The sequence below is a fragment of the Chenopodium quinoa genome, unplaced genomic scaffold (assembly GCF_001683475.1).
Source record: "Chenopodium quinoa cultivar QQ74 unplaced genomic scaffold, ASM168347v1, whole genome shotgun sequence".
Taxonomy (NCBI): domain Eukaryota; kingdom Viridiplantae; phylum Streptophyta; class Magnoliopsida; order Caryophyllales; family Amaranthaceae; genus Chenopodium; species Chenopodium quinoa.
Genome location: NW_018742798.1, coordinates 1,514,849 through 1,531,150, shown reverse-complemented (window position 1 = coordinate 1,531,150; position 16,302 = coordinate 1,514,849). Strand labels below are relative to the sequence as shown.

At 34.9% G+C, this 16,302-nt stretch overlaps 1 protein-coding gene across 1 annotated transcript; it reads right to left on the bottom strand.

Moving 5' to 3' along the window:
• Positions 1-5,112: 5,112 nt before the first annotated feature.
• On the bottom strand, positions 5,113-10,495 carry LOC110724960 (phenylalanine ammonia-lyase-like). Its single transcript, XM_021904443.1, has 2 exons — positions 9,922-10,495; positions 5,113-7,116 (listed from the first exon to the last, which is right to left on the bottom strand). Exons 1-2 carry the CDS (start codon positions 10,320-10,322, stop codon positions 5,367-5,369), a joined length of 2,151 nt encoding a protein of 716 aa, XP_021760135.1. The 5' UTR covers positions 10,323-10,495; the 3' UTR covers positions 5,113-5,366.
• Positions 10,496-16,302: the final 5,807 nt, after the last annotated feature.

Sequence of the window (16,302 nt, the reverse complement as noted above, 5' to 3'; positions counted from 1 at the left end):
TTAGGCGCATAATTGAGAGCGCTTGAACATTACCGTTCCTTTGGGTTCGACCCTTGACTTGCCTCTATACTTGTATATAGGTTTGTTAAGTGTTTACAAATTTAGTTTGATCGAGGAAGGATTAGTTTCAACGACCTAGTTCCACCCCTCATCAATAACTCAGATGAACCCTTATTGCCATGAGCGTTTTTAGGTTAATAGAGCTTAAATCCCCCGGGGTTAAGACGTATGTAGAACACACACGTTTTTTTTAGAAAAATCGAAGGAAGTTGAATGTGAGAAGAGAAAATAAGCCACTTGACAGATTTTAGGACTATCGTACCGTGACACGGTGCCCAGCGCTGTGACACGGCAGCATCTGCCGTGGCGTGGCAGTCAGAATATCTGACTGATGCCCTTTTTTCCTTCGTTCGCAATCAAGTTATTCAATTTTTCCTACGGGACAAACGTAAATGCGACGTTTGAACATTTATGCATATGCAAAAAATGCCAAATTAATCACAAGAATACTTTTTAATAATCTTTCAAGTCTCATCCACTCATCTTAATTAAATACCGATCACTCAAATTGATAAATAACCAAGAATCCTCCCCAGTGGAGTCGCCAAATTGTAGGCGTCGTTCAAAGTGCGCCTATGTTAAGCATATAGTGAATATGCTTGGCACTCATAGGAAGTGGGAATTGACACACGATTAGGGACACGATTAGGGACAAGAAAGTAGGGAGCCGCCAACAAGTTTTTAAGGAACTTGTAAACCGTTCACGGGTCATAAAAGGGAACCACGATAAAGGGACAACGATAGGCAACAACGATTGACCCGTGAAGGTTACACCCTATTCATAATCCATGAGATTACTAACTCCATATGGTTCGGAACCAAGAAAGGAGGATCGGGGATGATGGTACGAAGTGAGTCATGGAGTCACATTCGCCCGTATTGGCCTCTACTCGATTCTTATAATGAATATTGATTAATGCGATCTCTAAGGCATGCAAACAAAGATTCAATTTGCTCCAAACTATTATTATGCTAAATTGGTTGAATATTAATGCAACACATAGTTCTAAAATATCGTGATCACTTGATCAAACAACAAACAAGATTAATAAGGAACCTAAACCGGTCGTCCATATTATCTTATTAGGCGTAATTTTCAATTACATATTCCCTTTAAACATGCAATATAGTGATCAATAAATATTAATATAATAAACATTAATATTGGAAGCAATTTAACAATGAATCCAACAATATAAAATCATTAGAAAAATAATACAAATAAAAGGAACATGATTCTTACTTTGATTTTGTTTGCTTGCATCAATAAAACAATAAACGAGTTAGTAAATTCAAGGAAATTTAATAAAATAACAATTAAATTAAATAGAGTTCATTTTGGGCCAAACCCTCAAACAGTTCTACCTTTCACGCCTTGGTTTAAGGATAGAACCTCAAGTAAAGTACGAACTCCTTGGAGTGCTTAAGGCAGGAATTTTGACAAAATAAGGTAGGCTAGTGTTTAGGCTAGAGCATAGAAGAGAGAAAAGAGAATTAATTGGTGCCCCGTACATCAGAAATGAGGGGGTATTTATAGGAAAAATGAGTAGAGGGAACACACAGAACCCTAAAATGGATAAAAACCTTAAAAACACTGCCGCGACACGGCAAAAAATACCGTGACACGGGAAATTCTTGTGTGACGCGAGAAATATTTGACCTACGAGTGTTAAAACGCGTAAAGGGTTTACACGGAAAAGACACGGAGCTGTCCCTTGTCACGGCACTAGCACCGTATCACGAGAGATTATGCTGTGGCGCAGCAGTATATCCCGTGACACGGCACAGTATGCTTTGACGCGGTAGACTCTGTTTCCCTTTTTCCGTCCAAATACATTTTTGCCCTAATTACGTTCAGCCTTTTTAATTTCCGATTCATATTTTCGGGCTATTTCTGGTTTATTATTTATTAATTGCTAAAATAATAATAAAAAATGAAAAATGAATAAAAAGGTTTGGGCCAAAATAAAAATTGAACTATACTTTGACTAAACATTAAGACTGATATGTTGACCATTTTATGAACTGAACTTAATTAAATGTGATTAACCCGACCAATAATGGCGGTGAAAGATTGTTCATCATCGGGTTTGGTTTCGGGGAAACATTTTTAGGTGTCTACACTTTCCAAAACGACCATGGTCGTGAATTTGATAATGATCTATTTTTTGTGTCAAAAATGGAATGATTTTTTGCTTTTCTTGTCCACACACATCATCTCAAAATGGCAAAGACGAACACATGATTAGTACTTTAAATAATATTAAACGCACCATATTATTTCATGCTTCCCTTCCACCGTCGTTTTGGCCTCATGCCTTAGAAACGGCCACCTATCTCCTTAACATCCTACCCACCAAAATTCTCAAATCAATTACTCCGGCTCAAGCTTTATTTGAGGTTGTTCCATCTTATAGCCACCTTCAGGTTTCTAGGAGTATCTGTTTTCCAAAATTGTGTGCTACTACTCCACATAAGCTAGCACCTCGTTCTTCGCCATGTGTGTTCTTAGGATACCCAGCCAAACATAGGGGATATCGGTGCTTAGATCTCACAACAAATAAAATGATCATATCAAGACATGTCACTTTTGATGAAAATACCTTTCCTTTTCAAAATCTAGCCAATTTTCAATTAACTTACTATGATTTTCTAAGTTGTGATGATCCGTCACCATTATGGCAACAACATGCATTATTGCTTGTTACTCCTTCCTCCGCCCACACACCAAGGCAGGCCACTCCACAAGATGGCTGCGGTGCGTCACAACCAGCCATAGGCGAGCTGCAGCCAGCTGCCGCTGGAAATCCAGTAAGCCAGGCAGCAGCCCTGACTACGGCCAAGCACTGACCTAGCGCAAGCTGGTATTCCAGCGGGCCAGGCAATCGCACGGCCTAGGCCTGGCAGCCCCCAGCACACTTCGCCAGTCTAACCGCACACACCAGCATCCCCATCTCCCTCTCTACATTCTCTTACCCTCACCTACACACCACCGCCACTTCGAGGGCATACACCACTCACTCCTAATCCAATGTCATTATCTCCATAAATGCAAACGAGAGATAAGTATGGAATATACAAACCCAACCCAAAGTTTGGCCTTCTTACCACACCCGCTCATGCCACTTATCAATTTTTGCTTCTAAAAACACATAGACAAGCCCTCTCTGACCCAAATTGGAATGCTGCAATGCATGATGAATATAGTACTTTAATCGAAACAGGGACATGTGATTTGGTACCTAGGCTTACGGAGGTGAATATTGTCAGGACACCTGCCCCAATGTACGTCAGTACTTTTGCAGATGGGGTTTATCATTGTTAAAATGGATAATTCTTTATTTGATTTCCTCCACAGGAATGATATAGCATATTTGCTACTATATGTTAACGATATTGTGTTGATTACATACTTAGATAAACTACGTGAGAGTATTATTTCTCACTTACGGAAAGGGTTTTCGATGACTGACTTAGGTCCTTTGAATTATTTTCTGGGTATTGTTGTCACTCGTATTCCTTCACACTTGTTTCTGTCACAGCAAAACTATGCATAGGAAATTTTTGAGCGTGCAGGTATGAGCAACTGTAAACCTGCGCAGTCTCCAGTGGATACTCAATCCAAACTCAGTGCAGATGTTGGACCTAAGTTTCATGATCCAACACTTTATCGCAGTCTTGCAGGTGCATTACAATACCTCACTTTTACTCGCCCTGATATAGCTTATGCAATTTAGCATGTTTGTTTATTCATGCATGATCCTAGAGAGGCCCATTATGATGCATTGAAATGTATTCATTGATCATGGGTTACATTTATATCCTTCACCTCCTACAAACTTGATTACTTATACTGACGTAGATTGGGGAAGGTGTCTTGACACTCGACGCTCCACTTCTGGATACTGTTGTTTTTTGGGTGACAATCCTGTTTCTTGGTTGTCTAAGTGTCAGCATACTCTTTCCAAATCAAGTGTAGAGGCAGAATACAAAGGTGTCGCAAATGTTGTTTTCGAGTCTTGTTGGCTCCGTAGTCTTCTTTTAGATTTACATTGCCCTCTTCGGAAGGCCACACTTGTTTATTGTGATAATGTCAGTGCAATTTATTTATCTCATAATCCGGTACAGCACTAACGCACCAAGCACGTTAAAATGGACATTCATTTCGTTCGAGAAAATGTGGCGTCGGGCATGTACGGGTCTTACACGTTCCTTCCCGGTATCAGTTTGCAGACATTTTCACGAAAGGCCTACCTCGACAACTATTTTTGGATTTTTAATCCAGTCTTAGCGTACGTCCTCCTCCCGCTACGACTACGGGGGTGTGATAGAATATAGGATTGATATTCTAGATATTCTGTTATAGTAAGATATAAGTATGTATTTTATAATTATCTTTTGAGATTTCCTAACGAAATTAGGTCTCATACTTGTAACCTTATATATTGAAATCAATGGAAAACACTCCAATATGAGGAGTTTCATATTATCTGACACTGAGGATGCCAACAATTCATATATTGGATTATTGATTGGGACATTGATCATGCAAAAACGAGCTTAATGTTAAGCAATGAAATTCCTTTAATCGAATAATGTTCCAAGAAAGATGTCACTTTTCTTATTGTAGTACTCTGTATTGGCTAATAAGATTAGTTGTCTCAATACGCAACTACTTATATTAAGACCGAGATGAAAAATTGATACATACAAGTACTTGTATAACTTAACTATTATCGAGAGTACATTTGTGGAAAAAAGTCATAATCTTCATTTAATTGTTGGAAATTGGAATAGCTCGACAACTGTTTTCTATTTGAGCAATTGGAGTATATCCTTATTGAGTAAGCATCACATGTTCTACTGATCTCTTACAAAAAAGAACTGACAGTAGCTTTTAACACTCTTTATAACAGAATCCAGAAAAAAAAATTCTGACTTATTATTGAAAACAGAAGATCACAGAAATTCTGTTCTAATATATACTTTAAGACTATAAATGATCAGACACCAAGGAGAGAGTAAATCCAACTAGATTACAAGTATGCAAAATTTAGATGGAAAAAAGAAGTGTTGCTATTTTATTTCCTGAGATTTAAGAACTCACTTTGCAGGTTTAGTAACAGGTAATTAACATATAATCATATCATTACATTGACATTACAAGAGAGGAAAAATAAAGTAAGAAAAAAAAAATGTTGTCCTCTAACAACCGCGATCCAAAATAAATCTCTGAACATTAGGTTATAACAAAATGAAACGAATAGTACATAATCGACTTGATTTTAGAACACCTTGTAAGCTTATTAACAGATAGGCAGAGGAGTTCCATTCCACTCCTCAAGGCAAGCAAGAAGGGGATCGATGATCTTACCCTCACACAATGCATTGAATACTTTGTCACATTCTTCTCCTGGAGATACCACCTTTTCTCCTGTCAGCAAGTTGGTCTGAAGCTCTTCGCGGACAAACTTGTACAATGGGTAAGACCGGCATTCATTAATCCTGTTTGGAATGGCAGAGTTACCACTCTCGTAAGCAGCCCTTGCTGCCTCTACCTCTTTAGGAAGGCGTGCCTTAAGCTCCTCCTCGAAAGCTCCAATTTTCTGGAAGATAGATGTGCTCACGTTCTTTTCACTGTCACCATTAGCGATAGCCTGATCAACAAGGACCTGTCGGAGCTTCTGCATCAAGGGATAAGTGCAGCTGCAAGGATCGTCAGCATAAGCAAACACGTATTCTCTTTCGACTACTCTGATGAGCTCCTTCTCACAGAACCTTCCAGGGTGGAGCTCTCCATTGGCACCGGTAATCAGGACTCTTCTGCATACTTGGCTTACGGTGTTCTTCACTGCGTGCTTGACATTCTCTTCCAAATGCCTTAAGTCAATAGCCTGGCATAGTGCGACAAGGAAGGTAGATGACATGAGCTTCAAGATATCTACTGCCTCTTCAGTCTTGCGAGCAGAGATGAGACCGAGGGAGTTCACATCCTGGTTGTGTTGCTCTGCACTTTGGACATGGTTAGTGACTGGGTTACCCAAAAATTGGAGCTCTGAACAGTAAGAGGCCATTGCAATCTCAGCACCCTTAAAACCATAGTCCAAACTGGGGTCCCTGCTGGCTGTAAGGTTCGATGGAAGACCGTTGTTATAAAAGTCATTGACAAGTTCAGAGAACTGAGCAAACAATAGCTTTCCGATGGCAGCAATAGCCAACCTAGCATTGTCCATGGAAACTCCGATTGGTGTTCCCTGGAAGTTTCCACCGTGCAAGGCCTTGTTACGCGACACATCAATAAGTGGGTTGTCATTAACAGAGTTAATCTCCCTCTCAATAGACTTTGTAGCCCAGCGGATGACCTCAATCTGTGGTCCTAGCCATTGGGGTGATGTCCTGAGAGCATATCTATCTTGTTTGGGCTTCTGAAGTGGGTCCAACTCGTGCAACGCCTTAGCAGCCTTCATGTATGAGCTACCATCTAAGATGTGCTCCATAATAGCTGCAGCCTCAATTTGTCCTGGGTGATGCTTCAATTTGTGAGTCAAGTGATCAGTAAACTCGGGTTTACCATTCATGACTTCAGCAAAAACAGCTGATATAACCTCTGCAAGCACGGCAAGGACATTCGCTTCAAACAGCACTATTGATGCCAACCCTGATCCAACAGCAGTACCATTTACCAAGGCCAAACCCTCCTTGGGCTGAAGCTCAAAGAATCCCGAGCTGATTTGTGCCAACTTGAAGGCTTGTTCCGCGTTAAGGACCTCTCCATCAGGGCCAACAGCCTTAGAGTTGGGTCTTCCTGTTAGCAGACCAGCAATGTAAGAGAGTGGGACAAGGTCCCCTGAGGCAGTGATTGTTCCGCGAAGGGGAAGACAAGGTGTAATGTTACTGTTGAGGAGGCTGGTAATAGCCTCTAAGATTTCGAAACGGATGCCTGAGTATCCTTGGAGAAGGGTGTTGATTCTCACTAACATAGCTGCCCTAGTTGCTGTGTGAGGCAATATGTGGCTTGTTTCCTTTCCATTGCCAAATACTCCAGCGTTCAAAAATCTGTTACAACATAAGATAATTAGGCTCTATGCGATTATTAAACATTAAATTAATCAATGCACATGATTTATCATATACGAAGTATTATAAAGCTAATAAAGTATCATTTCAGAAATTTTGTTATAACCGTTAACTTCAACTAGGATTATTAGTTCAATTGTGGGGCTATTGACTACTATACTGTCCCAATTATGTACTCCATCTATCATTTCAAGCTTACACAAATTGACTTTTCCTTGTATTTTAAATATCATTTTTAAACTTCATAAAATTATAAAAATATAAAGTTTTAAATATAGGCGACGAATCAAATCTAACAAAATTACACAGACAACTTGACAAGATTAGTGGAAATAAGTAATGAGAACTTTCTTTGAAGGTTTGAGGGGAAGGAGAGTAGTAGTGATTGGATAATCACAAAGGAAGTAACTTTCGGGACCAATCCTTTTAATTAAGAAGACTATTCAATACGGAGTAGTTAGTTATATTTCCTGCAGTGCCCATTTATATTGTCGGCGGGGATAACTATGCAATAAGTGAGTATTGGTGGGGGTATATTTGTCATTTTACAGTTCTAGAGAAAAGGGTGGAAAACTAAAATAACGAGTATAACGTGTTGCCGGCTTTTATGTAATAATAATAATAAGTAATAATGGTTTCTATAATACATTCCATGATAATGATATGATGCGTACCAATTTGGCAATCATACATCCAACAGTCAAAAAATCCACCTCTATAATATGGCTGATATTTTGATATTTGATGAGGAGTTGTTGGATGAAAGTGGTTATATATATATAAATAATAAGCTTATGTAAAAGAACGAGTTATTATTGGTGTGAGCTAATCATGCATAAAAGAAATTAATTCAACTTTTCAGTGTAAGACTTGTCCTCACGATACGAGTTTTTCCTCATAAAATTAATAAACTTGCGTGTTAATGTACTCTAATATGTCTTTTTAAATATTAATATATAAAAAATATAGATATATATAATTGTTTAAATTTTATAATAAGTAGTCAAATTGAATTTTTTTATTGTTTCATTTATATTTAATATTCGTATTTGATCCAGTATGGCTCAAGTATTACCTAATTTCAACGAAAGACTAGACCATAAGGATAATTTCTTGGTGTGGCACTATTGTCAACTTCAAAAGTAGGTAAACATCATGCTAACAAAAAAATTGAGGGGGGTTGGTGAATGTGTGAAGAATATTATTTCATGAGAATAACATATCTTGTATCTTGATCTAATAAATCCTAAGATGATTTATAAATTGATAAATTTTATGTAGAAGTTTGGTATTTAAGTTGGCAGAATTTTGAGGGAACAAGTGTTTTAAATTTTGGAATTTTGTGAATCTTTGAAGTTTAAACTTACGGGCCATATACCATATGTAGAAGTTAATTCCCATTTAGTTAATTCAATTATATGATTAGTCTTTATAAACAAGTAGCTAAGCAAATTGACCTACTATTAGGAGTTTCAACCAACGCTTAACAAACAAATTTGACAAGTCTTTTCAATACTTTCATAAATAAAGAGGACTTAATGATACTAATTTATCGAGCTTTATCTAGTTATCTTGAATTAAGGTTTTTTTTTTTAAAAAAAATTAAGTAATTAATTTATTTTTTTAGAAAGTCATAAACGACAATGATTGTAGCCAAAATTTATATTCCAAGAAGATTTTCGATAGTGGGGTGCCACCATCCATATGATTCCAATCTAACTGGCATCCCACCGTTTGATCACCTTCATTCGATCAGCTATATTGTTTACTAACTTTGTCAACTCTGGACTATACAATGTAATAAATTGCACATGGTTTCCAACAATTTATTATACAGCGTTAATCTGATGGCTTCAACAATTTATTATACAGCGTTAATCTGATGGCTTCAACAATTTCATGCACTACTAGACACAATTAATCAGACAAATCCGCCATCTATTGAATTTATATACATAAACTATTATTAATTATTGATTCTATATCATGTATTCATGAGTTGGATATCATAACTTACACATGCATTGCGACATTTGAAAATTTGTGTACAACCTACGTCTCCCTCGGTCTCCTCCTATGATGGACTGATGGAGGTCCGTTCAAGCTTTTACTATCCATTTTTAGTATGATATAAAGTACAGAGTATAATTTTAGAGTATGTATATCAAGTTATTATTATGATTAATTAATATACACCTATACAATTATACGTTTCATAAAAAATAAAAAAAAATATTATAAGTAGGATGAATTAGTAGAAATTAGTTATAAGACCGTCCAACGAAATTCACCTATAATTGGATCTACCCTTTAATCTCATGAAAATGACGAGTCAGCAAATAATTATTACTGCAAGTCGGTCGTACTCCAACATAAAATTAATTATGAAATTACTCTTATGATCTTTTTGAAGACCGTGTGTTCTGCAATAACACTACAAAATTCTTTGTCCTATGTAAACTGTTGAAATTAAAATACTCATTTTTATTTAAAAAATATTTATACCAAGGAAATATAAAAAGATTTTTCACCATTTTTGCATGATTCAAGGGTCCCACAATTTTAATGTACGAAATTGATGTAACGTAAGAAAAAGTAAGTACACCAAATAAGATCTAGTAATCTAGTGTTAAAAACTTAAAACGAATAAACCCAAATTCATAATTCTAGAATTTTTTTGGTGACCAACATCCATTCAAAAAAAATTAAAAAAAAAAAATTTGTTGTAAATAATACAACGGAGGTAGTAATAAAATTAGCGAGAAGAATGAGTAATTTGGTTACCTTATAAGCTCCTTTTGAAGCGCACCACCTTGCTTAGTTCTCCGGTGAGAAGTAGCACCAAAACCAGTGGTAACACCATAACTATCAGTACCTTTACTCATACTATCCATCACCCAATCACTACTAGCTTTGACTCCGGCACGAGCCGACTCAGCGAGCTCTACCGATGCGGCCTTCGCATCGGTGGAAGCCGCAACGGCAGTCACTTGAGCAACCGTTAGTGTTTCACCTCCAAGACGAACAGCCGGCTTACGATAATCCTCAACCATCCTCTTCACTTCTTCGAGGTGGCTGCCGGATACGGCTTCGGCAGCCCTTCCCCAGTACAATGGGTCCTCGTACTTGACTCCGCCACTAATGCACAAACCATTGTCAGGTGATCCGCTCTGGTGGTTCTCCATAATTTATCTTTCGGATTTTTGTAAATGTATGTAAATGCACAAATAGTAACAGAGGACGCCGAAAAGAAGAGGAAGATGATGGGAGGAATTTAAGAGAGTAGTTGTGTGGTATGATGGAATATGTAATGTAATGTAAGGAAAATAAATTGATTTGTTGGGAGGAGAAAGGATGTTTGGGCTATATAAATAGAGTTTAGAGAAATGAGAGAAAGGGGGGAAGGTGTTGGGTGTGGTAGGTAAGGAGAGTGGTGGGCCGATAAAACAACAAGGCCTAAAAGAGTCCATAATTTTTAATTAAAAAATAAATTAAATATTTAATTTTATGAAGAAGGGGTTGGTTGGAAGAAATTATGACCGTTGATTAATGAGTTAGATTATATCTATCCAACGGTGGAAGATGGAGAGTGGACCATCTCACTAGGAAATGATGGGGTAAATTCAAGAGAAGGGTTGTTGAAGTATGACTGTATGTTATCCGCCCACCCTTAAATTAGTCAAACATGGACAATTTAGTTTTTATTCATTTTTTACAAAGAAGAAGATGAATTAGTCTTGACTAAGTTTTAAAATAATTGTTGTGTAAAAAAACATTGTATATTGGTTGTATAGTGACTAAAAAATGATACTCGTAAGTTACTCTTATATAGATTATAGTTACCTAATAGAACTAATATCTAAATATATTTTATGTGAAATTAACATATTTTGCTTATTAAACTATATATTAAATGACCTAATAAATTAAATTTATATTAGGTCTACCAAAAGAAGTTAAAAAATATTGTAAGTACAGGTGTCAATTCGAGTATTTGGGTCAAGTTGGTATAGGTCGAGTCTGTCTATTTTAAAGTTGAGTCATGCTAAATTATTGTGTCATGCTAAATATTTGAATTAGTTATTGTTCAAATCATATTGGATCAGGTCAGATACATCTCCAATCCTAAAGATTATCGATGTACATATATTATTGTATATCAAGTTTACAACAACAACAACAACAAAAAAATAAAACAAAATAAAATAAAAATAATGGTTTTTCTAAGCTATGTCCCCCAAGTTCTTCGGTTTCTAAGTTGTACTCATGCATTTTCAAAGTTATAAGTTGTGCCCTCCACCTCACGATATTTTATCAACAATACCCTTTGACAGCCATATTCGTTAACGAAAGTTAAATTATTTTATCAACAATGATGTCGTGGCGTTATTAATTTGACACGTGTCCCGTTCTAATTGGTTTAACACTTTAAAAAAAATTAAAAACTTAGAAAATAAATTAATAATAAAAAAAAAAGTTATTGTTAATAAAAATTAGTTAGATTGAGGGCACATATTAGACGTTTGAAAAGACATATGCACAGCTTCAAAACCGAAAAAGTTTGGGTGCATAACTTAGAAAAACACAATAAATAATTAGTCTTTAGGGAACTAGTAAATTAGTAATTATAAAAAAAAAAAAAAAAAAAAAAAAAAGGACCCATCATTATATCGGTCTATCCAAATGGGTTTTGGTAGGTGGGAAAATAAACTTTGGAGAAATGTTAGTTTGGTGAAGTTCTCATTAAGCACTAGGAAATTTGGACTGTTTTTTCTCCACAAACTAGGGGGCCATGACATTTTTGTGGGGTTAATTGAACCTGTGGATACTACCTTTTTGGTGAGCGTGGAAACTTATGAATAGCGCATTTTTTTCATTTCATTAATGTTAAGAGGCATATTGTGAATTAAGTGCATGAAATGGGCGAAATGTTTTGTATGTAATGTAAATGATCACACAAGATAGCAACCTATGCGTTGTTCGATCTAGTGGATAAGGTGTGTCGATTTTGGTGGTAAGATCTTGGGATTAATCTTCATTATAAGTATGTGAAATAACAGTGGAGCTAAGGTTTGTCTTATCTTTTTGACTTTCAAACTCTCGACTAGTTTATACGTACTATAAAATTTAAGTTGCAGAATTAATATATGTATTTGTTTAGTGTATTTTAGTAATTCAGTTGTCCTAAAAAGGCATAATCAACAAAAGTTATCACTGAATTATAAGATTGTAGATTAAATTGAAAGTAAGTGAATTTGATCAAGTATCAAAGCCATTTTCACGGAACAATATTCGAGTTCGTTTACTTTGTAAGTTTAATTATATTGTTGCATTGCTTAAACAAAGTCAGAGATTACTACGTATAAGGGGTTACTAATAAAATAATAAGTCTACAAAGAGTAAAGGCTAGTCCAAAATGGCTGAAATGGATTCAAGCTCTAACTTTCAAAGTCCAAACTAGAGTCCAAACTAGTGTTGGAAATCTATATACTTCTTTAATTACTTATAGTATCCTCATAAATTTCAACTTATGCAATCACAAATTTATAATCTTGGATTGTCAATTAAAAATCCTCTTAGATTTAATTATCAAATAATGCCACTTTGTTGTAACTAGTAATTAACGAAGATAGTATATACAAAAATAAATAAATATATAAATAAATAAAAGTGATTACTAGTTTAGGTTTAGTAGAATTCCACTTTTTTTACATTTTGTGAAAAACTACCTTATAAAACACTTTTTTTTTTTGCGAGAAACTACGTAATTAAAAAAATATTGTAAGAAACTACCTTATAATAGGGTAAATGTTGTAAGAGACTACCATTGGTCGAAAATTCACCGTTGACTTTCATTTTCCAGCGTTGACCATATCACGTGCCAATCACGTGACTTTTAATTCACCATATCCCTTCTTTTTTTCTTAATTGACACGTGATATGGTCAGCGCCGGAAAATAAAAATAAATGATGATTTTTCGACCAAGGGTAGTTTCTTACAATACTTACCCTTTTATAAGTTAGTTTCTTATAAAAAAAATAAAAAATTATTACGTAATTTGAGAAAAAAAAGTGTTTTATAACGCAGTTTTTCACAAAATGTCCTTTTTTTTTATTTGGTGTTTAGAGAGCCACAAGGACGGGTAATGAAAATCGATCTCAGTATCTATTGCAATCGGAAAGAACGCTCTAACCATTTGAACTATACCTCACCCTCAAAATTCCTTCGTCTCTGTGTATTAAATACTCCATACTACGTAATTGATTTACTATCTGTCCAAAAAAAAAATGATTTACTAGTTTCACATTGTCTTATTTTCTGGTTGATATGGACGACATAATTTGAACTAAAACCAACCTATTAGGCTACTGTTAAACTAATTCGATGGCAACTCACAATCTCACATCACTTTGGTAAGATCTGATTTACATGATAGGTAGTCAATTTAATCAACTAAGGGTTTATTATATTAACCTGATTTTCACTGATTTGAACTTATCTTAACTAATCATAATTTACCTGAATTTATCTGAATTATTATTGTAATTTATACTTCGAAAACCCTTATTAATACTTATTAAATCAGAAATGAACTAATTTGAACTTATTACACCTGAAATAAGTGAAAATAAGGTGAACAGAACAATTCTCAAATAAGCATTGTAAGAAAAAGTTCAAAATAATAATGAATTTTTCACCAAATACCCCTGAGTTATTTTTTTTATTAACCTACCCATGGAAATTTTCAAATTCACCATCTACCCCTGGTTTAACAAAAATGTCACCATATATCCAAATTACTAACGGACCTTAATCTTGTTAGTCACTAGGGTTAAGTATGCCACGTGACGACATCTTATTGGTTGTCTTTTTAATTAATTAAGTTAAAATGTACTATATACACATTATATTTAGTCGCGTTCATCAAATCTACATATACAATAATAACCTTATATCTTATCCACCAACAAATGATTGAGTATACAACACAAATGTATCGACCAAGTAAGGATATTAATAATTTTATACAAATAAAATATGTTTATTAAGATTTATAAGAATAAAAGACATAATTCATCCATTGGAGTTATGAATATTAGGCCCCATTCATTTCATCTTATTTTTGCTGGAATGAAATTATTTTTACTGATTTGAAATTATTTTTGCTAAAATGAAATTATTTTTACTGAACTGAAATTATTTTTGTTGAACTAAAATTATTTATATTGATTTTCTATTATATTTTTCTTTAAGTAGTTTACAGATTTTTACTGAACTAAATTTATTTGTACGAAATTAAAATGTTTTTTTTAACTAAAATTAATTTTATTGAATTGAAATTATTTTTACTAAATATTATTTTCTTAAGGTGAAGTGAATAGAGCCTCAATAATACCAAATATATTATTTGCAAAGAAAATAATTAAAGAGCGACAAAATAATGAATGATATGCTTGTAATCGAATTAAAATTAGTAAGGATAGTGATTAAATAAAATATTGTCAACAATATATGGAGGATACATACATTGTTAATTTATATTGAGTACAAAAAAGTGGCATAAATTCTAAATTTATTAGAAATAATTCATTCTTATGTACACTAAATAAATTAAAAATATTATGAATTCAATAAAGAAAAAGTTTTCCAAAAAGTGATATTATTAAATGTATTTTTAACTTATATAATATATATAAGACAAGCAAATTTTACAATGACACTTGTCATTTAAACCTAGATTATATTTTTGGAAAAATAGACGTGATGCATGACGAGGGGAAAACTAGGTCGTTATCTAATCTTCCCTCGGCCAAACTAAATTTATAAACACTTAACAAACCCTAATACGAGTATAGAGGCAAGTCAAGGGTCGAACCCAAAGGAACGGTAATGTTCAAGCACTTTCAATTATGCGCCTAAGCTAGGTCGAAGACGAAGGTAAGAGAGAATACTAACAACTAACAAAACAAGTAACCAAGGAAATAAAACACTAGGAACGGGGATCAACAAGTAATCATGTCAATTGCAACAACTTGGGAAGAGCATGCCAATCAAAGGTTGTGAGGACTCATGATAAGAGCAATCAATAGGAATCAAAGAGCTATCTCCTAATTGTTAAGCTAGGGTTCACTATGAATAACAAACTAAGAGAATCACAATAAAAACCAATCGATAATTGCAATTCCTAAATCAATTGTTCATGTCATTAGCAATTACAATGCAATCTAGCATAATTATCAAGGCCTAATTCAATTATACACATGCAACCCTTCACTAATCACTTTAATCTCAACAATCAATCAACACAATTCCCAAATTAATCACAATTAATCAATCATACAAGTTTCACCCAATTCCTAGCCAAACAACTATTCAAGAATCATCATCTATCAACTAACAACTATGGAAATCAAGAATCAACAATATATCAAGAATAACTACACTAATCAAGCATCAAACATCAAAATCAATCCAAACAAACATGAAATTAAACAAAGCATTAAGGTGAGATAGAGTTAAGAATGCTCATTGATAGTAGAGAAGATCTTGAACACAATTGTCACCCTTGTATCTTCAATCTCTCAATCACCATTGAAATCCTTCACTTTCTCTCTCTAAAACTACTCTTAATCTAGCCTAATCTAGAGAGAGAAGCACTCAACCTAAGAGAGAAAACTATTCTAAGACTAAGAATTATGTGAATGAATGATAATAAAAACCCCCAAAAACAATATATAAACAAAAGGAGAAAAGAAACTTAAAATCGTAAAAGACCTAGAAGTCCGCGCCCTCGGAGAAATCGACCGCGCCCGCGGCCCAAGACCGCGCCCACGGGGAGCCCGCAGCCAGCCCGCTGAGAGTTACTGCACAAAATCGGCAGAAATAGGTTGCGGCAGATTTGCAAGGAAAACTTTGGAAGGCTGTAACTCACGATCTAGGAATGGTATGAAGGCGTGCGACCTATAATTAGAAAGCTCTTCAAGTCTAGTTTCCAACCAAACTTGAATCACCTCAATCGGATCTGTAGAACTTGAGATATGGCCAAAACAATACACAAAAGTCCTTTTTGATACTTTGTAAGCCTTCATTTTCCTTTGTTTCTTGGATTGGCTTGACTTGCGTGCTTGGCTTCCCTAACTTGGATCCGTTAAATTCCTTGAATG

What these genes read in the sequence shown, in the direction of transcription:
- LOC110724960 (XM_021904443.1), bottom strand. Translation starts at nt 10,322, where the DNA reads ATGGAGAACCACCAGAGCGGATCACCTGACAATGGTTTGTGCATTAGT. An exon ending in CTTCAAAAGGAGCTTATAAG is followed by an intron (nt 7,117 to 9,921) that starts GTAACCAAATTA and finishes ATGTTGTAACAG; the next exon opens with ATTTTTGAACGCTGGAGTAT.